The sequence below is a fragment of the Lathyrus oleraceus genome, chromosome 2, assembly GCF_024323335.1.
Source record: "Lathyrus oleraceus cultivar Zhongwan6 chromosome 2, CAAS_Psat_ZW6_1.0, whole genome shotgun sequence".
Classification (NCBI taxonomy): domain Eukaryota; kingdom Viridiplantae; phylum Streptophyta; class Magnoliopsida; order Fabales; family Fabaceae; genus Lathyrus; species Lathyrus oleraceus.
In genome coordinates this window covers 386,961,540-386,988,017 of record NC_066580.1, presented here as the reverse complement: position 1 = coordinate 386,988,017, position 26,478 = coordinate 386,961,540, and the positions used below count along the sequence as shown (strand labels likewise).

General features: G+C 35.2%; 1 protein-coding gene across 1 annotated transcript; it reads left to right on the top strand.

The window, feature by feature from the left end:
- The first annotated feature begins 15,818 nt into the window (after positions 1-15,818).
- On the top strand, positions 15,819-16,577 carry LOC127123384 (secreted RxLR effector protein 161-like). Its single transcript, XM_051053604.1, has one exon. The coding sequence runs from the start codon at positions 15,819-15,821 to the stop codon at positions 16,575-16,577; it is 759 nt and encodes a 252-aa protein (XP_050909561.1).
- Positions 16,578-26,478: the final 9,901 nt, after the last annotated feature.

Below are 26,478 nucleotides of genomic sequence, written 5' to 3'. Positions count from 1 at the left end.
TTAGATCTTTTTAACTTATCAAAACAGAAAGATTCTAAATGCCTTAATCTTTGAGAGTGAGTGCATTTATATATGTGATGCTTCTATATTTTATGATCTTGTTTCTCTTTAAATCCTATACCATTGAAGGAGGATTTTTTTACTAGAAAATTGGGTCAAGCTTCCTTTTTCCTTGGGTAGATTTTGGTAAGGTTTCTCGTAGGTTAACTACTTCTTTTATAAGAGAATTACATTGCTTACATCTCTTTTCAAGTTTCTATGCTTAGTTATATATATTTTGAAAGAGTGGTTGACTTATTTAAGGTATCTTAAGGATTCCTTAAGACTTAGGGTACGATCTCTTAGTTTTCCATTTTCTTCCACTAAGTGTCCACTCATTTTAAATAGTTGAGAATAAGAAGGTTTGATACCTGGAACTGTGTATCCCTCGTGGGATGCCTTTAAGCATATTTCATCGTCTTCGTTGGAAGATGAATTTAGTTTTCTCCCCAAGGTTGATGTTTCTCCTCCTCTTCTTCGTTATATTATGGAAAACATTTCTTAATCTTCTATGTCATTCTTTGAATAAGAGGATCATTCATTTGCTGTTGAATCTTCCGAAGATCGTTCAACAACTGAGTGTTTTCTTTAAGGACTGTACACAAGTTGTATGATAGGAGTAAGATGAGGATGATGATTCTTCATTTTGGATTCCTTCATCTTTGAGTAGTTAAGATGGTTCATTCATCTTCTCTATAATTTTCTTCTTTCTTGATTTTTCCTGAAATTCATGAAGGCTCCTCATCTATTGATTTAAGAGTTGGATTGCACTTCAAATTCTTAATTCTAACATATTTGTTAGTGACACAATTTCCAACGATACTTTTAATTTTAGAAAAACAACATTGATTATCTTCCTTGCCTCGCGTGTTCATCTTCTATTGTTTGATACATGGAGAACCTTCATATATCAGTTCAAGAGCATCCCAAACTTCCTTGGCGGTTTTACAATGATGAGCATCACAAATTTTACTATCATCTAGAGATATTTTTATAAAGTTATTGGTTTTAATATATATATATATATATATATATATATATATATATATATATATATATATATATATATATATATATATATATATATATATATATATATATATATATATATATATATTTCTGTTTTTTCTTTTGGGTTTTTCTACTACTTCATTGTTTTGATGGGTAGGGTAAATCGTGCCTTTGACTAATGTTTCTCACAATTCACAATTTAAACTTTAAAGAATTTTTTTAACCTATCTTGCTAAATAATAAAACTGATATTTTCAAAAAGTGACAGTGTATTTAGAAAAGATCTTGTGTCGGAAGTCATCCTCCTTTTGGGACGATTAGTCCTTAAATAGGAGTTAGGCTCTGATGCCACTTGTTGGACTTGAGACTTCACACCAAATGAGGATGGTGGGAAGGGGTTTAAATTGTGTGGTTTGGAAACTTTTGGTCTAAATTTTTTTTTGGGAAAATCAGAGTTAAAAAGCATTTTGAAAAACTTAGCAGGCGAAAAATAAAAAGAAGAAAATAAATTGTGGAAATTAATCTTAAGGGAAAAGAAGGACACCAAAAATTGTAGAGGTTCGGTCAAAACAAAAGGACCCACTCCTCTCCCCAGTAATTGATCTTGATATTTCCAATAATACTTTAAGAGATTTTAGCAGGAAAGCCTCCCGAACCCCCTTACACAAGGAATGTTGGTTGGACTTAAACCAAAATATACAAGACGATGGATGTGTGTGTTTGTGTCTTTTCTTCAGAATAAACTTGAGAGTGAAAGGGTCAATCTTCTTTCCCAAATGATGGATTTAAGAAGTTAGTCTTCTTTCCTAGACAAGGACTTTGGAGGGGTTAGTCTTCAAGTTTCAAAACCTTTAAGCTCAATACCTTAGTTTTACATGGACTAGCTAAAAACCTGAGAGATTTTAACATCGAGTTGATCTCTAACCTATGAAGATTTTAATACCGGGTTAAGCTTCAATCTATCTTGGTTTTAACATCGGGTTGGCCAAGAACCTAGGAGATTTTATACAGGCTGATCTCCAAACTAAACTAGGACTAAAACGCTCAATCCCAAACAAAAGTTTTTTACGGGTTTAGCTTTAACCCAAACAAATCCCTAATTGGACAATATTCAACCAATATATACACAAAAGGTTCCCTTGGTGAATTTAACAATTCTATCAATTCCAGAATTACAAAAATAATCTCACTCACAAAATGACTTTTCTCACAAAAGAACTTAGGCTAAAAACATAGTGAGAGAAAGTCAAAGAAATGTTTAGAGAGAGAGATGAAAGTGTCAAAACATGATTCTGGATGAAATGAAATGAGAAATCACACCTCTATTTATGGGCCTGTGGTTAGCTAAAAAAATGAAAATTTAATAAAAACATTTTGTAACAATTTAATCGATTAAGACCTACTCCTAATCGATCAGAACATCAACATAATCATTTGTAAGTTCTCAAAAAGGAAGTTTAAGATATGTAGTCATTACACATAATCAATCCCCCCATAAAATAGCTTGAACCTTAAGTTTTCTCATTTCTAATCTATTAGAAAAACTTTCTAATCGATTAGGAATGTAAAAAAATTTCCTATTAATAGTTTGACTGCTCCCAATTCATATGACACAACTTCTAGATATTTTTCCAAATATTTTCTTTTGGTTAAGCATTTTTAAAAATGGTTTTATGTATGTCTGTTAGCCATATGCTTTTATGAGTAAGTGTTTTTTCCTTACAATCGTTCATTCATTACTAAAATAAGAGATCATTATTACTATGTAAGTTTATTAAACCTTAAAGATAAGGTTTTCATCTTTATCCGCTTAATCATTCATATTGACTTATTGTTAGTTGTCATCATCAAAAGTTGATGTCCTCGTTAAAAGTATATCACTTGCAAAATAAGGTTACACACTTGGTTAGGCCGTGGTAAAACCAAGTTAAGGTTCAAGATTAACCCGACGTTATAGTCTCCCGGGTTATTGGCTATCCCATGGTAAAGCCAAGTTTTAATGTTCATGAGTTCAACCCGGTGTTAAAAGCTTACAAATTTTGTTTAGAAGCTTGAAGACTAATCGCTCTTAGATTATCGTGGAAAGGAGACTAACCGCTTCGATCCTCCATTTGAAAGAAACACTAACCACTTCACCCCGATATTTGTTCTTTGGTTCGGAGTCAACCTTAAACTTCATTTTTCCTTGTATAAAGAGTGTTTATGAGTATAACCTACGAAAAACTCTCAAGTTTATTAGATACTCTCAAGATTAATTATTGGAGAAAGGAATATATCATTTTTCTTCATTTGATCGAACTTCTATAATTTTCAGTATTTTCTCTTTTCCCTTAACTTTTAAATTTAAGCAATTTATAATCTGCAAATTTCATTTTTTTCCACTTCTTAATATTAAAACTACTTTTAAAATAACCCTAATTCTAAACCAATTCTTTTTTTGAAATCATGTTTTCTAAAACCACGCAATTCAACATGTGATGAGAAATTATCACTAATTCTATCTCAATTTAATTCTATTGAGATGAAAAAATGTTTACGTCATCAATTCCTGTTTTAACTTAGTTTTTTTTCCTATTAATGGAGTAGTTAGTGAGTTGTGACCAACCTATTCATAATAAATTGTTCTCTTATTTTAAAATAGAAATTAAAAAAAAATTATAAACTGAAGTCATTAAATTAACTTTTTTTTGTTGAAGTCATAAATTTGTCCAATCAAAAAACAGTGTTGACTTAGTCAATGTCAAATAGGATTATATGGTACACGCCATTATTGTGTATCCTCTGTTGGAAATTCCCCAAAACCTATGGAGAATTTCAATCAATCTTGATGAACAAGATTGTTATTACCCATACAATAACAACGAAAAGAGAAGAACAACAGAGAAAGAAGGAAAGTAAAGAACGATGAAGGAGAAGAGTAATAAAATTCTGCAGAGTTTCTCTCTGCCCACAAACTGTGGAAAACTTATTATTCACTTTGCAACTGCAAAATACTGTGAATACAATGTGTTGTGAATGCTCTATTCACCTCTATTACAAAAATAAGGGTTACTCCTTCTATTTATAGATTTAGGTTAACTTGGACCTCAAGTCAAAGCCCAAAACTATAAAAGCCCAAAACTATAAAAGCCCAAAACTGTAAGAACCTAAGATAGCTAACACTACTCAACACATTAGGTGGTTGGACACTTCCTTGCTCTGTCGAGCAACCTGCTTCGACACAAAAAATTACAATTCAACACACCACCTAATTCGTTGTGTATAAGCTATCTACATTCATCATAGCTCTTAGCCTTCTGAACACTTCGATCTGCATTCCCTTTGTCATGATGTCTGCAATCTGATTCTCAGTTCTACAGTATTCCACTTTCACTCTTCCCATCAACTACCTGCTCTCGAAGATAATAGAACCTCATTTCGATGTGCTTGCTTCGACCATGTGCTATCGGATTCTTCGCCAAATTGATAGCTGCCATGCTGTCGATCTTCATGGTAATAGCTCCATGACTCTTCGCTGTTATTTCTTCAATCAGATTCACCATCCATGTTGCTTGACATGCACAAAGAGAAGCAGCTATATATTTTGCTTCGCACGATGATAATGCCACTACTGGCTCTTTTCTCGAACTCCAAGCAACTGGTACACCACCTAGCATAAACACATAACCAGCTGTGGATTTTCGATCCTCGGTATCACTACACCAACTTGAGTCGGTGTATCCCACTAATTTGCATTCTTTTCTTTCATGAGCTGCAGGAAACAAAATGCCATAGTTGAGAGTTCCTTTCAGATACCTTAGTATCCTCTTCGCTGCTGCTAGATGCGATACCTTTGGCTTCTGCATGAACCTACTCACCATACCTACACTATATGCTAAGTCAGGCCTTGTATGACACATGTATCGAAGTGACCCAATAAGTCTTCTATATTGGGTTGGGTCGACATCATCTTCATCTGAATCCTTCGACAGTTGTAATCTGGGCTTAGCAGGAGTCGAAGTTGGGTTGCAATCTTGCATCTCAAATCTCTTGAGAATTTCGCCTGCATACCTTCTTTGGTGCATCATCAAACCTCTACCACTCTTGTAGAATTCGATGCCAAGGAAATATGAAATGTCACAAAGATCTGACATTTAGAATTCCTTGTTGAGATCACCTTTGAAGTCTCCGATCTCCTTCTTGCAACTACCTGTTATCAATAGGTCATCGACATAGAGACATAGTATAAGCAATTCACTCTTGCTTCTTCTTACATATACTTCATGTTCAGATTTACACTTTACAAATTTCTTCTCCCTTAGAAAGCCATCTATTTTCTTGTTCCAAGCTCTTGGAGCTTGTTTAAGTCCGTATAGGGCTTTATGCAGCCTGTACATCTTTCTTCGCCATGTTTCACAAACCCAGTTGGTTGTGCAACATAAACTTCTTCTTCTAAGGGGCCATTAAGGAATGCACATTTCATGTCCATCTGGAACATCTTCCAGTTGTTCATGTTTGCTAGACCAACAACCAACCTGATTGTTTCGATCCTAGTAACGGTGCAAAAACTTCATCAAAGTCGACTCCTTCTTTCTGAAGAAATCCTTTCGCCACAAGTCTCGCCTTGTGTCGAGTCACTTCTCCTTTGGGATTCAACTTCACCTTGTATACCCCATTCACATTGATTACCTTATTGTCTTGGGGAAATTCGACAAGTGACCAAGTGTTGTTGACTTCGATTGACTTCAGTTCTTCGTCCATTACTTTCATCCACTTCGAATCTTTCAACGCCTCAGCTGCATTGACAGGTTCAACATCTGCGTAGAAAGCATAATGTACCAGCTCATCTTCTTTATCGACCACATCATCTGATGTAATCACACATTCTTGCAATCTTGCAGGCATGTGTCTTGTTCTTTGAGGTCTGCTTGTACTTGCTTCACCTCTGATTTCTTCCTGTCGAACTTCTCTTTCGAATTCACTAGATGGTTCATCATAAAAGATTCTCACTGAATCTTTCTTGACATTCTCAGTCCAATCCCATTCTCTAAGCTCATCTATGATCACACCCCTGCTGATCACCACCTGCTTATTCACTGGTTCGAACAACTTGTATCCTCCAGTCGAATGATATCCTATCAGGATCATCTTACTGGACTTGTCATCAAGTTTTCTTCTCAACTGATCTGGAACATGTCTATGTGCTATAGATCCAAACACCCTCATATGACTCAGGCTAGGCTTGACACCATACCAACATTCTTCTTCGGACATCTGTTCAGGATATATGCCACAGTTGACACAGCTTCTCCCTATAACTCTTTGGGTAGATGCTTGCCTTTTAACATACTTCTAACCATATTCATAATGGTTATATTCTTCCTTTCTGCGACTCCATTCTGCTGTGGAGTGTAGGGTGGCACCACCTCATGCATAATCCCCTCTTTCATACATAATGCATCGAAATCTTTCGACATATATTCTCCACCACCATCAGTTCTTAAAATCTTGATCTTTCGACCGCTCTGTCTTTCGACCATAGATTTAAACTTGGCAAATACCTCGATCACTTTACTTTTCTTCTGGATCAGGTAAGACCATAGTTTTCGACTGAAATCATCTATGAATGTAAGAAAGTATTTGTTACCTCCAATCGAATCCACCTGGAGAGGACCGCATACATCAGAGTATATGACTTCAAGAATTGCCTTCGACCTGCTTCCTGCATCCTTACTGAAGTTGTTCTTATGCTGCTTTGCCTGCACACATTCTTCACACACTTTGTTTGGAATGTCGATTTCTGGTAATCCTAAAACCATATTTCTTCTCTTCAAATCTCTAATGTCTTTGAAATTGAGATGGCCAAGTCTGTAATGCCATATCCATTCATCTCTGCTGGTTGCTGTTGCAAGGCACTTATGCTCCATCACATTTAGTTCAATCTTGAAGGTTCTATTCTGGGACATTGGAGCCTTCAAGATCAACCTTCCATTTGAGTCGAGAACACTCAAATCTTGTCTTCGATCGACACTCTTGCGTTCTTTTCGACCAACTGCCCTATGCTGAGCAAATTAGTCTTCATGCCTGGTATGTACAACACATTTGAAATTACTGACCTCTTGCCATCTTTCCTCATGATCAGAATATCACCAACACCTTCAGTTGCTAGAGTGTTGTCATTTGCAAATTTCACCATGTTCTTCATTGAGGGCTTTATGTTAACAAACCAATCTTTTCTTCCAGACATGTGTGATGAGCATCCTGAGTCCAAGTACCACTGGTCCTTGAATATCTCTTCATCTCTTGTTGTAACCATCAGCAACGTCTCTTCTTCTTCATGTTTCCCCAGCTTTGCATAGGTTTCTTAATTCTTCTGCTTTTATGGACAATCACTAGAATAGTGACCACACTTCTGACAATTGTAACACTGAATGTGACTCTTGTCTGACTTTTGACCACCACCTCTTCCTCTACCTGCAACACCACCTCTTTGGTTGCCTTGGTTCTAGGGTTTTCTCTGATTCGACCAGTTTCCTTCTTGCTGATTTCGACCAGTCGAATTGTTGTAGCCTCCTCTGCCTTTGTTGCCATTCCAACTACCTTTGCCTTTTCTTTCTTTCGCTGATTGAGCTTGCAAAGCCATATCACTCTTCGACTTTCCTACAGCTCTTTCATCCATTCTTTGTTCATGAGATTCAAGCGTCCCTTGAAGCTTTTCCTTTGCCAGTTTTGACAAATCTTTTGACACTTCTATGGCTACTACCACGTGGTCGAACTTAGGAGCCAACGACCTCAAGATCTTTCCAACAACAGATCTTGATGTCAACACTTCTCCACATACCTTGATTTGATTCACAAGTTTCGTAACCTTGGTGAAGAAATCAGTTATACTTTCATTGTCTTCCATCTGAAGCAATTCATACGTTCTTTTTTGAGTTTGTAACCTCACTTCTTTCACCTACTCCGCGTCTCCAAATGATTTCTCCAGAATTTCCCATGCTTCTTTCGCTGACTCTACATCACTACCCTTTTCAAAGTTATCCGCATCAACACATTGATGGATTATAAAGAGAGCTTTATAATCTTTCTTCTTCAATTCTTTATGAGCAACCTTTTCTTGATCCGTCGCGGCTTCTGCAAGCGTTGCTACTCCTTCCTTCACAAGATCCCAAAGATCTTGATAACAGAACACAACCTTCATCTGCTTGCACCAATTCTCATAATTGTTGTTCTTGAGAATCAGAAGATTTGCTGGAAAATGCCCGTTTGGATGATTCGTTACCATGGTGATTTTCTTCCCACGAATCGATTAAACTGTCTTGATACCAGATGTTGGAAATCCCCCAAAACCTATGGAGAATTTCAATCAATCTTGATGAACAAGATTGTTATTACCCACACAATAACAACGAAAAGAGAAGAACAACAGAGAAAGAAAGAAAGTAAAGAACGATGAAGGAGAAGAGTAATAAAATTCTGCAGAGTTTCTCTCTGTCCACAAATTGTGGAAAACTTGTTATTCACTTTGCAACTGCAAAATACTGTGAATACAATGTGTTGCGAATGCTCTATTCACCTCTATTACAAAAATAAGGGTTACTCCCTCTATTTATAGATTTAGGTGAACTTGAACCTCAAGCCAAAGCCCAAAACTATAAAAGCCCGAAACTATAAAAACCTAAAATAGCTAACATTACTCAACACACTAGGTGGTTGGACACTTCCTTGCTCTGTCGAGCAACCTGCTTCGACACAAGGAATTATAATTCAACATCCTCTATGTATCTCATAGATCAAAAATTTTAATCTTCATCTTCTCATATAAATCTAGATTTTCATGTCCATCTTGTACATTCATAAATCTATAGATCAATCATTAACTGCATGTAAACACGTTTAATTAAATTTTTTCCAAATTCTATTCAAAAACTCTCATGAACTCAAGAATACAAATATGCCAAAATCACAATTCTTAATTGTTTCAAGCAAATGAATACACCATTAGAAGCGAAATTTCACCACGAACACGATTCTATAATTAGTTTTTCATAAAATTTCATAACCAAGTCAGATCGAGCGTATTTGTGTTCGATTTTCACGCCACTTTTTTGACTTTGATCTATCAAATCCACGACTTGTTTTGCAAATTTGAATACATATTTGAAATTATGGTGAAATTCCTTTCCAACATTATATAATTTGTGAATTAATTCGTTGATTTGATGATTTTTAGAATTTTTGTGAAATTCCCTTTCCATCTTGGCAAGGTCTAAATCAGGGTCAAACCCATTGTGGGTCTACTCTAAGTTTCTTCAGCAAATTTTATGAACCAACTATAATACTGTGCAAAAGTCTTTAACACAGTGGACATGTAACATGCAAATTTTTGAAAATTCTAACTTTAGATTTTTTGTTTTAGACCATTTAAAAATCAAAATTAAAATCATAAATATATTGTAAATGGTACTTGTGATGTTCCTGGATAATTAATTGTTATTTTCAATCTTTTAAATGGATTTGAGACCGTCGGATTTCATACTGATATTACAAGTTTGAAAAAAAATTGAAGTGACTCATTTAAAGTTGAAGACGATGATTAAGAATTTTTTTATAATAAATAATATAAAATAAATAAGTTTAATAAAGAATAAAAATTATACACCATTGTATAACACTAAATTCATTCCGAAATTGATTTTTCAAAGGTGTCATTTGTACAACTTCACCTTGGAACTCCCTCTAAAATAAAATATGCTTGCATATATCTATCAGGTATGCTATTCATACACCATTTTCTACACCTAATCCATACACCGTATACGGTGAACAGTGTTTTTATTAATTAAAAAATAATAATTATGAACAGTAAATGAACAGTGCATGAACAGTACCCCATGAACAGTGCATGGACAGAACCCATAAACAATAATCGTGAACAGTGTCTTTAAAGTAATAAAATAAAGTTGGTTAATGAAATGTAAAAAATTGGTTAATAAAATGACGAAGTTGGTTAATACACGTCCAGATATTAAAGTTGATTACTAGTACGTCAAAGTTTGAGCAGTACGTCAAAGTTGGTTAATAAAAAGTAAAAGATTGGTTAATAAAATTATGAAGTTGGTTAATAAACGTTCAGTTGTCCAAATAAATTTTGAGCAGTCATCAAAATTGGTTAATACAATGTAAAAAGTTGGTTAATAAAATTATAAAATTGGTTAATCATAAAATTTTATATCAATATCATTTAATTTAAAAATTAAAAAAATAATAAAATAATATTTTTTAATATTTAATTTTTAAAAATATATATTATTATAATATTTCACTGTTCACCGTATTGATATGAACAGTGAAATACGAGTGTAAGTGTAGGTTATGGTGTAGAAATATCATTTCTCTATATCTATATAAGATTTATTTCAATATAATATCCCACTTCATAACTGAAAGTCACTTGTTATGGATCCAAAAGAAGCTTCTCCCATACCACCGCCACGCCACGGCATGATGAAAAAGAAGGAACATTGGGTTTGGAGAAGAAAAGATAAAGGAGAAACAACGGATTCAAAGAAAGAAGAAAAAGAAACATCACCACCTCTACCAGCCGTGGAAGAACAACAAAATGCAGCAGAACCATCCTCATCTCAACCACCACCACCACCACAGTCATCATCATTAGAGCCCCTACCTCCATCTCATTCCAATGCACCACCACTTCCTTCATCGCGGCCACCACTACCTCCTTTATTGCGGCAAAAAGAAGCTTTATTAAAGAAACCAGCTGAATCTAATGGATCATCTTCACCGGCGCCGCAAAGACCAACAATCCATTATATTGCACCAATACCTTCACCGCGGCCACCGCAACAATCTTTATGGCGGCGAAGGCAAGCCTCACTGCATCTACGAACATCATCCCCCCATTCTATTGCACTATCTTCTTCAAGGCAGCAACCACCGCAGTCTATGATGCAGCCATGGCTATCGGAGCTACCACGACCAGACCTTGATATTCAACCAGCACCAACATCACCACACTCATCATCCAATTCTACTGCATCATCTCCTTCATTGCATCCATCATCACCTTCTTTATCACTGCCAGAGCCACCATCACCTTCACTATCTGTGCCAGTGCGACCAACACCTAGGGTATCGCTGCCGCCACCACGAGCCATTTTTAATCGCCTACGGCAGCAAAGGCCACAGAATAACAATAAAATTGTATCATCTTCTTCAAGGAGGAGGAGACCAAACAGTTACCTCAACTTAATTTGCTGCGAGCAATATCGCAGACTAATGATGGGCTACAATCTCCATTGTCTTCTTAGTCGCACCCACAGCTACAATATATATTGCTGCGAAGGCTATAGCAGAAGCCGATTATATCATCATACCATGCTAATGAACTATTATCACTATGAAATGGTAGCGCACCATCCTTACCGTACTGTGACAATGACCAATCTTTTCCAATCCATGCTAATTATCCGTCCAACTCTGGTTTACAATAGACTTCAGGGTGGCTATCAGGTGTTCTTCTATGCACCATGATTTGGAATTTCAAGATTTATAACTGTGATTGAAGCTGGTCATTGTGAATTTCTCTAGTGATGAATATGATCTTGTGTTATATTCTAATAAATTCAAGGAAAGACTTTATTTTGAGTATTATTTCTTTCTGGGTTTTTTTCTAAAGTAATATTTAGCTTTTGGAATTATGTTACAGGACTTTTTGATAAATTTATTTTAATAAATTTATTCCATGAAAAATATAAGCAAACCATTGCAATTTTCCAGCTTGTTTTGTATACACAATCTGCCCAGCTTTGTTTTAAATTTATTTGATTACTATTTTATGCAGCATGGCCATTCTCTTGTTAAACACCTACATATTTAGTTGCATTTATTGTTATTGTCATGGTATTTATTTGCTTCTTAGTTGAGTGCTCTATCTACTATTTTGGAAAGGTAAACAACACATATTCATACTTACTATTTAATTAAAATTCCTCTTTATTTATTATATTTTTGGACTTGGAGCCTCTGATCAATTAACCACTCATTCCAACTATTTGCATGTTATTTTGCATGATGGGTAGATAGTTTTGAAATTGCTTGTTAATGTGGTGTAGTAGTGACAGAAGCAGATCAACAATAAATGATGTGTAATAACCACATAGTATTATGTTACTATGCATGTCTATCTATTGGGTTGTAAAGGTTGATGTGTTTCTAGTTTAAGTCTTGTGAATGAAGGCAACAATACTGAATTCGAGAAGCGAGTGTGTGTTGAATAAACTTTAAATGTTACGGTTAATGGGTTTTTAATAATAAGTTAGTGGAGAGAATTGGAAGGTCAATAGACAATGGAAAAATTAAGAGTATTTACTATTTATCATAATTAGTAGAATAGCTAAAGTTTTTTGTATGTATAAAGTCCAAAATTGCATTCTAATAAAAAATAGAAGTTTATAAAACTACTCGCTTCTTCTGTCAAATTGGCATCAGAGCTAATGACAAATATGATGAATCAAATGCCGTTGCCACGGCTAACGAAGTTGAATTACGAAAACTGGAGTATTCAGATGAAAGCTCTTCTCGGATCTCTAGACGCGTGGGAGGTGACCAAAGATGGGTTTGAAGAACCAACAAATACTGAGGGATATACGGCAGCTCAAAACAAGGCGTTGAAAGAGACGCGATCGAAGGATAAAACGGCACTATACATGCTGTTTAGGGCTGTTGATGAATCAGGCTTCGAAAAGATTGCCGGTTCGACTACGTCGAAAGAAGCGTGGGACACACTGGAGAAAGTGTTCAAAGGAGCAGATCGAGTAAAGCAAGTTCGACTCCAAACTCTTCGTGGCGAATTGGAGAGGATGCAGATGAAGGAATCGGAAAATGTATCTGACTACATCACGCGTGTACAAAAGGTGGTGAACCAACTCACCAGAAATGGCAAAACAGTAACTGATGCACGAGTTGTCGAAAAGATTTTGAGATCTTTAACAGATAAATTTGAGAATATTGTGTGTGCAATAGAAGAGTCGAAGGACCTTTCGACGCTTGCAGTCGAAGAGCTCGCTGGTTCCCTCGAAGCACACGAACAACGAAAGATGAAAAAGAAGGAAGAAGGAGTAGAGGACGCAAATCAAACCAAGGAGCAAATCAAAGACGAAAAGGTACTCTTTTCTCAAAACTTTCGAGGAAGAGGACGTGGTCGTGGAGAACGTGACAGTGGTCGAAGTGGTAGAGGCAACAACTTCGACAGAGGACAGTCGATCCAGCAAAATTGGCGTGGCAGAGGACGTGGTCAAAGAGGTGGTAGGTCGAACCATTCCAACTTTGAATGCTACAAGTGTGGCAAGTATGGTCATTATGCGAAGGACTGTAACTCATTCAAATGCTACAACTGTGATAAAGTGGGACATCTTGCAAAAGATTGTCGAATTGAAAAGAAGGTAGAAGAAACAACCAATCTAACTTTGGAAGCTGAAGCAAATGAAGGTTTTCTCTTGATGGCTCAAAATGAGATCAACACAAATGACAACGTTTGGTATCTTGACTCAGGAGCAAGTAACCATATGTGTGGTCACAAACACCTGTTTAAAGAAATGAGAAAGATTGAAGATGGCAATGTGTCTTTCGGAGATGCATCGAAAGTGAAGGTCGAAGGCAAGGGAACGATTCGTTACCTGCAGAAAAATGGGTTGATTGGATCAATTCAAGATGTTTATTATGTACCAAATCTTAAAACCAACATCTTGAGTTTGGGACAACTTACAGAAAAAGGTTATTCGATACTTATGAAAGAACGAATATTGTATTTGAAGGACAAGCTGGGACATCTGATTGCTCGTGTCGAAATGGAGAGAAATCGAATGTACAAACTGAATCTGATAAACGTTCGAGAAAAATGTTTACAAGTAAATGTCGAAGACAAAGCGTCAATATGGCATCTACGCTTTGGTCATCTACATCATGCTGGTTTAAGAAGGTTGGCGAAAAGGAACATGGTGCATGGACTACCAGATATGGATTATGAAGGAAAGTTCTGTGAAGAATGTGTGCTGAGCAAACAGACAAGAACTTCATTTCAAAAGAAGGCAGAATATCAAGCAAAGCATATCCTTGATTTGATTCACACCGACATATGTGGACCAATCACGCCAAAATCTTTCAGTGGCAAAAGGTACTTTATTTCATTTATCGACGATTACTCACGGAAGACATGGGTTTATTTCTTGAAAGAAAAGTCTGAAGCATTCGAGGTGTTCAAAAGGTTCAAAGTAATGGTGGAGAAGGAGACCGACAAACACATTAAAGCAGTTCGATCAGATAGAGGTGGTGAGTATACTTCGACAGCTTTTATGAAGTATTGTGAAGAGCAGGGTATAAGGAGATTTCTAACTGCAGCATACTCACCTCAACAAAATGGGGTAGCTGAAAGGAAGAATCGAACAGTTCTTGACATGGTTCATTCAATGCTTAAAAGCAAGAACATGCCAAAGGAATTTTGGGCAGAAGCTGTAAAATGTGCCATTTATGTTCAGAATCGATGTCCACATTCGAAGTTAGAAGATAAAACACCACAAGAAGCGTGGAGTGGACAGAAGCCAACAGTCTCTCATCTCAAAGTATTTGGAAGTGTTGCTTATGCACACGTACCAGATCAACGAAGAACGAAGCTTGAAGACAAAAGTCAGAAATACATACTCATTGGGTATGATGAGAAAACAAAAGGGTACAAGCTATTTGATCCCATAAGAAAGAAGGTGATAGTGAGTAGAGACGTTCGAATAAACGAAGCAAGTAAGTGGGACTGGAACAGTTCGACAGAAGCTATTGTCGAAGTTGAAGAATCATATGTCGCTGTACCACCAAACATTTCGACAAAACTTGGAGATTCTGACAGTGAAGATGAACCTACACAACCCAGAATGCGAAGTTTGCAAGATCTGTATGATTCGACAAGTGAAGTGCACCTTGTATGTCTCTTGGCAGATGCTGAAAACATCAGTTTTGAAGAAGCAGTACGAGACAAGAAGTGGAAAAATGCCATGGACGAAGAGATGAGGGCGATTATCCACAACAACACTTGGGAGCTAGTTGAATTGCCAAAAGATAGTCAACCCATTGGTGTAAAGTGGGTATTCAAGAAAAAGATGAACGCTCAAGGAGAAATAGAACGATACAAAGCGAGACTTGTTGCGAAGGGATACAAACAGAAAGCAGGAGTTGATTATGGCGAAGTATTTGCACCTGTTGCAAGAATGGAGACAATTCGATTACTCATATCTCAAGCTGCTCAATTCAAATGGCCAATATTTCAAATGGATGTCAAAACAGCTTTTCTGAATGGTGTACTAGAAGAAGAAGTCTATGTCGAACAACCACTCGGGTACATGAAAGCTGGAGAAGAGAAGAAGGTACTGAAATTGAAGAAAGCGCTATATGGGCTGAAGCAAGCACCTCGGGCATGGAACACACGTATCGACACATATTTCAAGGAGAACGGGTTCGAGCAATGTCCATACGAACATGCTCTCTATGTGAAGAAAAATGGAATGAATGTATTACTTGTTGCTCTCTATGTTGATGATCTTATTTTTCTGGGCAGTAATGATCAGATGATAGAAGAATTCAAAAGCACAATGACACGTGAATTCGAGATGACAGATTTAGGCCTGATGAGATTCTTTCTTGGTCTGGAAGTTCGACAAGAAGAAACAGGAATCTTTATTTCACAAGAAAAATATGCAAAAGAAATCTTGAAAAGATACAAGATGGAAAGTTGTAATCCGGCTTCGACGCCAATGGAACCAGGAACAAAACTGTCGAAATTTGATGGAGGAGAACATGTCGAAGCAGGAAGATATCGAAGTTTGGTAGGAAGTCTTCGCTATCTCACATGTACAAGACAAGATATCTCATTAAGTGTAGGCATTGTAAGTCGATTCATGGAGGAGCCAGTTTACACACATTGGAAGGCATTGAAGCGAATTCTGAGGTACATCCAAGGAACAGTGTCACTTGGGATGTTTTACTCGAATTCAGAAAAATACAAGTTGGTTGGTTACTCTGACAGTGATTGGTGCGGAGACATAGATGATCGAAAAAGCACTTCTGGATATGTGTTTTTCATGGGAAATACTGCATTCACTTGGCTTTCTAAAAAGCAGCCAATAGTAACACTTTCGACATGTGAAGCAGAATATGTAGCAGCATCCTGGTGCGTTTGTCATGCAATATGGCTCAGAAGATTGATGAGTAAAATGGAGCTAGAACAGAAAGATGCTACAATAATACACGTTGACAACAGGTCAGCAATTGAGTTAGCAAAGAATCCAGTAAACCATGAAAGGAGCAAACACATTGACGTTCGTTTTCACTTTATTCGAGAACACGTGAAGGAAGGAAGTGTCGAATTGAAGCATGTAGCAAGTAAGGACCAAGCAGCAGATATTTTCACAAAACCACTATCAAAGGAAATCTTCGACAGAGGCAAGAAGTTGATAGGCATCATGAATAGAAGAAACATTTAAGTTTACAGAGGAGTTTTGTTGAATAAACTTTAAATGTTACAGTTAATGGGCTTTTAATAATAAGTTAGTGGAGAGAATTGGAAGGTCAATAGACAGTGGGAAAATTAAGAGTATTTACTATTTATCATAATTAGTATAATAGCTAAAGTTTTTTGTATGTATAAAGTCCAAAATTGCATTCCAATAAAAAATAGAAGTTTATAAAACTACTCGCTTCTTCTGTCAGTGTGTTTGCTTTCTGGAAATTTAATATTGGATGCTGATGCTCGCATCAATTTTTTTGAGGTAAATATTTGATTTGGTTGAAATCATCGATTATATAGCTTCTTGTAACATGATATCAAACCGCAAAAAGTTGACGGGTTTTAATTTATTTTTGAATAAATATCAAGGAATTTATTCTGAGCATTTGATTTTGAAGCATGATATATTGAAAACCTGCTTTACGTTAAGATAATCTTAAATCCTCTTCCCTATCATAATTGTAATAAAATGTAGTTTAGTGTGTAGTTGGTTTTTCTGCTCAAAGTTGAAGCTCGAATAAGTATTTTTTTCAAAGGACTAACAAAGTCTATTGTTATAGGTGAGAGAACTCCCATTCTTTTCATCAAAAGTACGATTTGGTCGTGACGGAGTCAAGGAATTTCTTCCTCTAGGTCCTTAAGTTATTATGAGAGGTATGCAGTAACTTATGAATATGAATAAGGTTTAGAATTTGCTCTATTAGAAGCTCACTGTAATTCCATTTCATTGATATTTGTCAAATTGTTATTTTTTTTTCTGTAGGATTAAATTGCTGCATATGTTGAGTACTTGATTCAATTTGTGTTGTTTTGTGACGTGGTTATACGTTGTAAATTAAATTGTACTAATATGGGTAAGAGATTTTCTTGAGTATGAGTTTGAGTTGTATTGAGATGTAGTTATATAGTGTGATTTGTTTTATATATATATATATATATATATATATATATATATATATATATATATATATATATATATATATAGCAATGCTACATTAAATATTTTAGCCTGGGGTTATAAATCTCCATAGTCGTTTTAAAGCCGTCGTTATCAACACATAAAACGAAAGATTAAATAAAATTCACTACAATATGAGAATGTCGCTATTTTACTTTGAAGGTGGTTTAGAACCGCCGTGCTTATCTATAACGGTTGGTACGACAATTTTTTTAATCGTCATAAAATGGGCTCGCGACACACATTTATTTGTGGTTGATGTGGAACCGTCATAATCTGATTTTACGACTTTTAGAACCACCGTAAATCCAAAAAAATCTCTGTAATTCCTCTTTTTTCTTGTAGTGTGAGAAAATTGTTAAAGAATTATTATTAGATGAAAAAATGAATTATACTCTAAAATTTGTCTATCTCAAGAACATGCTTACAATAGAAGATATAGGCCTCCAAAAACTCTAGAAAGGACCATAAACATCAAATCAAGGTACACACAATTTCCTAACTTTAATACCTCTCACACGTGATAATCACTAACTTATATATATTTTCCTAATTTTAATACCTCGCACACGTGATAGTCTCTAACTTATACATAAAAGTGTTTGCATGTATCTCCCTATCCCGCTCAGACTGGTTGACTAATGAGGTTTCTCGAAGATGCATGAACCTAATTAGATTCATAATGTACTTCAGGGCCTGTACATTTTACCTCCATTTTTTTTCAGAGAGAGACAAGGTTGTAGACTCGCACCCTCTAATATGTTAACCCCATCCCATCCTATTTTTTGTAGGCTTTTATGGGTGAAAACCACGTCACTAGAAAAAGACGTTGTCACATGATGTTCACGTCGCTAAACATTTAAAATTTAAAAAATGAGAATCAAGTTTTGCCACGTGATATTGCAACATGAAAACCATGTCGCTAAAAAAGGACGTTGCCACGTGATTTTCACTTTGCAAAATATTTAAAATTAAAAAAGTAAATAAAAGTGAAACAAGTCTCCTTCTCAATCTATACATTTTGAAAAGCCTCTCTCTCTCTCTCTCTCTCTCTCTCTCTCTCTCTCTCTCTCTCTCTCTCTCTCTCTCTCTCTTAAAACTCGCATCTTTCTCTACTTTTATACATCATCAAGATCAATCAAAATTAAGACAAAATCAAAGAGAAAAAGTCTACCGTGGAGGAGATCGACGAAGAAAGTGATTTTGAATGGTGATGTTGTTCCTCAGTGACGTTGATGTTACGGTGGTTATGAGGTGGGACGCGCGGAGAATGTGTTTCATGCGGTGTTTATTTTTGCGTCAAAAGTGAGGTCGTGGTGGCTGAGCTTTAGTTTTCTAGAGATGCTGGATGGTTTCACGATTTCGAAAATGCACAGGTCTTTTTCTATTTCGATTTGATTCACTCTTTTTTTCTTCTACTTCTATCTTGTTGTTTTAGTTTTGTTTAAGAAAGGGAAAGCTTTATGTTGTTATGTGTATTGAAATTTTGTTCCTCAAGGGACAAATGTTGGACCAGATGTTGAGACAACTTGTCCAACTTCTAAAACCAGTTTAAAAATAGTTTGACAACAATAATAAACAATGCAGAAAGTTGTAAAATAACATAAGAGATTGTTAACCCAGTTTGGTGAAATCACGCCTACGTTTAAGGGGGCACTCTACCCAAGAAAGAAAATTCACTACTTCGAAGTAAAAAAATTAGTCTTATAAGAACCCCAAACCCTATGAAGTTATATGCCTCTCCCTAATCCTAGTGACGTTATATTTAGGTCTCTTCCTAAATATGAGAACCCACTCACTTTCTTCAACCACTAACCCCTAGTGATCAACCTCAATAACAAGTTTATTGATTCTTGAATTTACAACTCAACTAAGATAAACCAACAACTATGCCAAGTTACTGAAACATATAATTGTGTACACAAAAATTCAACATTAATCCTTATTATGGCATTAGCGTGGAATACAAGAAACAAAATACTCACAAACCCTAGGCACTAAGAATTCAGTCGTGTGCATAAAACTATCAAATATAACATGAGAATTGAGTCTCCTTAAATAGAAATGTGTTATGGTCTTTTTCCTTATGGATCTCTTGTTGGTGTAAGCCCTAGAGGCCAATACTTTTGGTACTTGTATCGAATTATTTATTAATAAAACAAGACTTTTTCTTTATTATGTTTGTTTAATAAAGTCCCTAGAATAGATAGTCCATTTAATGTATCAAGTGTGACTTAATCATGAGATTTCATTAAACATAAGGACATTATTCTTAAAGTATTCGTAGTCGAGCTTTGTTGTGAATTGGGATAACATTAAAGCATTAAGACTATTATGTATATAGTGTGACTTAATCATGAGATTCCATTAAACATAAGGACATTATTCTTAAAGTATTCGTAGTCGAGCTTTGTTGTGAAATGGGATAACATTAAAGCATTAAGATTATTATGTTAAATACATGATTTAATATAATTGCTAATGTCGCGAAAGCCTACAGGGTCACACAGAAAAGGATGGATTGATGAGAGATAGAGTAAATAAGGAACACCATAAGGTACAATGCACTTAAGTAAATTGTAGAACATCGTAAGGTACGGTGTACTTAAGTAGAATACGAAATATGGTAAGGTACCACGCGCTTAAGTGATTTTGGCATATCATAAGATATGAGCCACATACACTTAAGTGGATTTTTTAGCTTACAACCCACACAAGTGGTTCTATAAATAGAACCCTTGTGCAGAAGCATTTGTATAGTTGAAATTTCCTTTGTCTCTCTCTCTCTCACACTCAAAGCCTTCATTCGTAGCAGCTAGCACTGAGATTGAAGGAATCTGTTCGTGTGGACTGAGTAGAGGTGTTGTTACCATTCAATGTTTGTGATCACTTCTTAGATCTGCATCAAAGGTTTCAATCTCCATAAGAGATAACGATTCTATCACTGATCATGCCCATTCGTAAGGATCACTAAAGGAGAAACTTTTTAATTTCCGTTGTGTTTTGGATCGTTATTCTCCTTCAGTGGTATTAGAGCCACTTACGAAACCATGCATCTGATAGCTGCTTATTTTCTGTATTTTCTGTATTAATACGATTAAAAGACAGAATGAATAAAAGAATAAACAAGTAATAAAATTTGGCATCATGTGTGTATGATTTGGATGATAGATGTTGACTATGCTTCGGAATCCGACGTTAATATGGTGAAGCAGCGATACATCGGTCGTCCATAAGTTACACAATTAAGATCGATCAAGTTATATATATGATATAAGTAATTCTGATGCAAAATACGGTATATATGATGTACTGTTTCTCTTTCGCTCATTCAAACACTTAATGGTTGTTTTCCTTTGAGCGATCTATGGTCATTTACTTCGGAATCCGACGAAAGTATGGTGAAGCAATGACGTGTTGATCAATCATACTGAATTAACAACCGAGGTGTGTTTGACGGTATGAAATTGGTGCATTAGGATTCATGACGGTACAAGGGTTGTGCTGTCAAAGAGTTATGCGATTAGGGTTGTGACCGCGCAAGAGTTGTGCTTTAAAGTATCAAGTGTTAATGCGAAAATAGACATCGATTTTAAATGAATTGTTCATTAAGATTTTGCGTCGGGGCGCTGCTCGTGCAACCCCGCAAGGGGCGCTTCCCGGGCAGTAGAACCCTCGGATAACTCTGCGTAGTGTGATCGATCGCCGAAATTTAATTTTGTTTATTTAATTAACAGAATTTAAATTAATAATAATGTGTTTATTATTATTGTCTTGTGGTGATCGATTATGGCCTTAGTTTTTCTTTATTTTGTTTTGGGATTTTAAAATACGACTTGCGTGTCGTGTCTCTCTTTTAATCTCTTAATGTAACTTCTTTTCGCACCTCACTCCCTCGTATGTAAAACGAGTTTCTTTTATGTAATGTAATGTTATGAAGAAAGAGAAGAATACAATATCAAAGGAGGACAACCTTGAAGATCTTGCTTGGAGAAGCTTAAATCGTTATTAGGTTAGCTTAGATTCTCGCATTGACTTGGGAGAACAATTGCGCTAGGGGCCATAACTGTTTCATTTTGTATGTATATTGATGCATGTGAGAGACGATTTATATGATAAATAAGCCGGTGAGATCAGAATAATTTCAAATTCCCTCAAATTAAACATTAAGTTTATGCTTTCCAAGTTTTAACACTCATCAAGACTAGTATCGAATAATGTAGGTTTCGCCTACGCGAGATGCATATTATATATTAGTAAGGTGCGATGGGATAATTGTAATATCCAATTGCTAAAACAATGAGTCAAACTTAACTAAACAAATTATTATAAGATTATATATATTTAGAAGTAAGAGTTGGAAATGATCCATGTGATGGATTGGAATAAGGAGTTATTCACACAACTAAATTATTCGAGAGTTGTATTAGATACAATTGGAAGGATTTTTAGCCACATGCATTTTTATCATCAAATAAAGTCACCATAATTATACATATATGCATATATAGTAACAAAATCAACATAAAGTCAATATTTTACATGTTGGAGAAATTGACTAAAATTGCATTTTTTTTCTTCATTATGCATCTTAAAAATTAAATTCACGATCATTTAATTTATGATCAAAATATCCATTTGAATTTTATTAATCATTTTCATGCATCATAAAAAGTCAATGTTTCTAGAAAACGCAAAACATCTTTCATCTATTACATTATTATTACATACATATATTACATCATTTTTCACTATTTAATTAAATAAATTTCTAGAAGACACTCACACTCTTTGCGTAATTCCTAAACTACCCTTTTTAGAGCCTATAAAATAAAATCATTCTCATTCACAAATGACACCACCAATCATTCACAAAAACTAAGCAAAAACCCTTTTCATTTTTCTCTTCATTTTCTTTCAAGTCATTTCTTTATTTTTATTGAATAGGTAGATTTTTATGCTTATTCTTTATTTAATTTTATTGCATTTTTATTCTTGCTTTATTTATTTAACACCTTAATCATCACAATTTTGTATGGAAACTCAATTGATTTTAAATCAAGAGTTGAAAAGTGTTCTTGAACCTCCATAAACAAAAGTGATTTGTTATTTTTTAAATGACTCATATGTTTGTTCTTTATTTAATTCTATTGAATTTTTACTCTTGCTTTATTTATTTAGTATCTTAATCATCACCATTTTGCATGGAAACTCAATTGATTTTAAATCAAGAGTTGAAAAGTGTTCTTGAACCTCCATAAACAAAAGTGGTTTATTATTGTTTAAATAACTCTTATGTTTATTCTTTATTTAATTCAATTGTATTTTTACTTTTGTTTTATTTATTTAGTACCTTAATAATCACCATTTTGTATGAAAACTCAATTGATTTCAAAATCAAGAGTTTAAAGTGTTCATGAACCTCCATAAATAAAAATGGTCAAATGAAAATTGATGTTTGTTTTACATAAATAATATATTCAATAACTTCCCAACATCACCCCGAGCATGAATCCATAGTTCGTTTGTCACGAGGGTGAATAAAATGGTCAAATCAAACAAATATATGTTGTTGCATTTTTGTTGATTTTCGAAATTTATTATTGTTTATTTTCTGATTTAAAATATACCGCTGTGTTTGTGAGATCGAGTAGATAAAATTTTATTGTTTATTTGCTTAATTCCGTGAAAAATTGAGAAAGTTATGGTGTTTTTACGTTTTCGTTGAAACCCACTTTCTTTCATTTTTTATGGTACGAGAATAGTAATCAAATATGAGGTTGAAGAAGATGAAGTCTACCCCACACACCCTAATTGCTCAATGCACCATTGGGAGACTCCATTCTTTGGGCCTAAAACATGTTCATAACTACACCCCATTTTTAGCTTATTTTTTCTTTTGTATATATTTTTGGTTTATTATTTTCTTATTATTGCTTTCTTTATTTATTTTTGTTCTTTCTTTTATTTCCTATAGTTTTTTTAATTCTTTTACATCTTGAATTGATAGTGTGCCCCCTCCCTTTTATTATTTCTTTTCCTTTTTTATTACTTTATTTTTTAGTTTATTTTATTGTATTTTTAATTGATGCATAATTGTTAATCCAAAAAAAAATGACCATTAAAATTAATCTTTCAAAAAATACTAAAATAAAAGGTGTTTGATCAACATCAAGTACATTTTTCAAAATCATTTCCAACTTTCCTCAACTTTAAAATCCATTTCAAAACGAAAACAATCATTTCAATTCAAACCATTTCACAAATCATTTTTAAACTAATGCGAATAAACACTCGATCAACATCGAGTTTTCTTGTACACCTACTCGAAGCGATTAAATACTTTTTCTTAATTAAACATCGGACGAAAAAGGGAATGAGAGACGTTCGCCTCACTATCCCTCAAATGATTGAACGACTGACGCTTGCCATATTGCTCAAATTTTTGTCTTCCGATTAAAACGCTCTAAATAAACTTGAATAAAGGAATAGGTGGCGCACGCCTCATTATTCCTCGAATATGCAAGTGGGAGGCGCTCGTCTCACTACCACGAACATTCGACTTCCGCAAACAATTTTCAAATATCAAATTGGACAAAAAAGGAATGAGGGTGCTCGCCTCACTCTCCCTCGATTAAATTGAACGATTTCCGTGTGCCATATCGCTCAAACTTCCGTTGCCCCATCCTAAAAAATATTCAACACATCAAACCTAATCTTTTCTCGCCCCCGTGCCCAAAACCATTTTCAGAAAGAACACGGTTCAATCCCTTCTAATGTGTATAACAAACTAGTGCTTAAGCCTCCTCCGAGAGTAGACAAGCCAATGTTTAGTCCTTAGAATGCGATCTAAACAATTATTCATTAACAAACACCAAAAAATTGTAGTTCCCTCGAACTAAAAATGCTCTGATTTCCTTATTGCATTATAAGGATACGTAGGAATGAGATTGCAAGATCTTGGCGAGCACGCTAATAAAAAACCTCTATTTTCCCCTTCTGAGGTTCCCTTTCATTTCTCTTTTCAAACTTTTTATCTCTCGAAGAAAACAAATAAAATTAGCTAACAGTCAAATTGCAAATTAGACTAAAAGGTTCTCATTGAGTACAACAGACGTGAGGGGTGCTAATACCTTCCCCTTGCGTAATCAACTCCCGAACCCGAATATGGTTGCGACGACCATTATTCTATTTTTTAAAGGTTTTATCAATATTTTCCTATTCCTTCATTGAAATAAATAAAGTTTGGTGATGACTCTATTCAAATCATTTTTTTCGTGACCATCGCGAGGGATCGTATTTTTCGAGATGCGATAGTAGGGATATCATGCAAGTGGAGAAACTTCTACCATATATGTTAATGATGATGGTTTAGGGGTGTGAATCCCTCTACAACTTTTTCACCTTGCTTGAATGTCACTTTATCCTTAATGGGAGAGATGTAGTTATTCTTCCGTAAGTGTTGTGAGCCTTCGGTACTAGGAACATGCTCTTTTAGGTCAACACCTTCTTTTGGGTGTTACATTCCTTGCCTTTTATGTAACATTCCACCCTTGTGACCACCTCCACTAACGAAAATTTTGGCCTTTAGGTGAGGGAGTTGTTGAAGTTCCATACTTTATGGCCATTCTAAAATACTCCTTCGAACATTTCTTGATTTGGGTGGGCGAATTTTATGGTGGCCTCGTTCAAATGGTCGAGGTATTCCCCCCAATGACTTTGAGGGGCCTTATCAATGTTAAACATAATAGGGATGGACATCTTTCTATGTCGACTGGATGTAAACTAATATATAAGTATCTTCACCAACTCTTGATAGTTGGTGATAGAGGCTCGAGGTAGACCCATATACCATCGTAAGGTTGCATCCTTGAAAGTGCCAAACAAAATATTTCATTTTAGAGAGTTGGACGCTCCAGTGATGGTCATATGTGTAACACCCCAAATAAAGTAAAAGAATTATTTAATTAAGTTAATAATATATTTAATAATTTAATTAAATAAATTGAATTATTGGATTATTATTATTATTTTGGAATAATAATTATTATTGGAAAATATATAAGTGGAATAAGAGAAAAGGTTTTCATTTTTGGAAAAGGTTTTTACGTGAAAACTGAGAAGCTGCAGAGAAGAGGAAAAGGGCAAAGAGCTGTAGAGCAAAGGTTGGAGAACGGAAAAGCTTGAAGCTCGAAGAGTTGCCGGATTGTTAAGGTAAGGGGGGTTTATCGTCGTTTAATGGGTATTATCGATTAACATGTAATGGGTAGTGATAAGCCGTCGATTGACCCTAATTGGGATTTAGAATGCTGAGAAATTATGTTGAATAAGTTGTATTAAAGCTGAAATTAAATTTGTGTTTGAGTGTATTGTGAATTTCTGAGCGTATAGCTTTTTACGGAAGTTGAATCGGAGGTCCGGAAGTCCTCCAACGGCGGAAAATGCGGAAACTCTGCATTCTGCCTTGTGTTAGCGCAGGAACTGCTGTTTCGCCTGCGTTAACCGGTTAACCCAGGGTGTTAACCGGTTAACACTGTTATAAATTGTGAAAAATGTTGAGTTTTGCCTGCGTTAACCGGTTAACCTATAGCGTTAACCGGTTAACACTGTTGCGTTTTGCCTGGAAGTGTAATTTTCCTGCGTTAACCGGTTAACCTATAGCGTTAACCGGTTAACACTGTTGCAGTATGTAAAAATGGTTGATTTTTATGATGTAAGTGTAATTGGTGATTGGCCTATTGTATCCAATTGTGATAAATAAATTCGTGGAGTCTATGTTGCGAAATGTTGATGCAAATATGTTGATAAGTTGTTTTTGTGGAAAATATTAAGTTGTAGGCTGATGAGCCAAAGTTGAATATAAGTTGTTTTGTTGAAAATGCTGATTTGTAGGCTGATGAGCCAAAGTTGATTTTAAGTT

Bases quoted from the DNA above. Each gene is read 5' to 3' on its own strand.
- LOC127123384 (XM_051053604.1), top strand. From the start codon at position 15,819: ATGGAAAGTTGTAATCCGGCTTCGACGCCAATGGAACCAGGAACAAAA.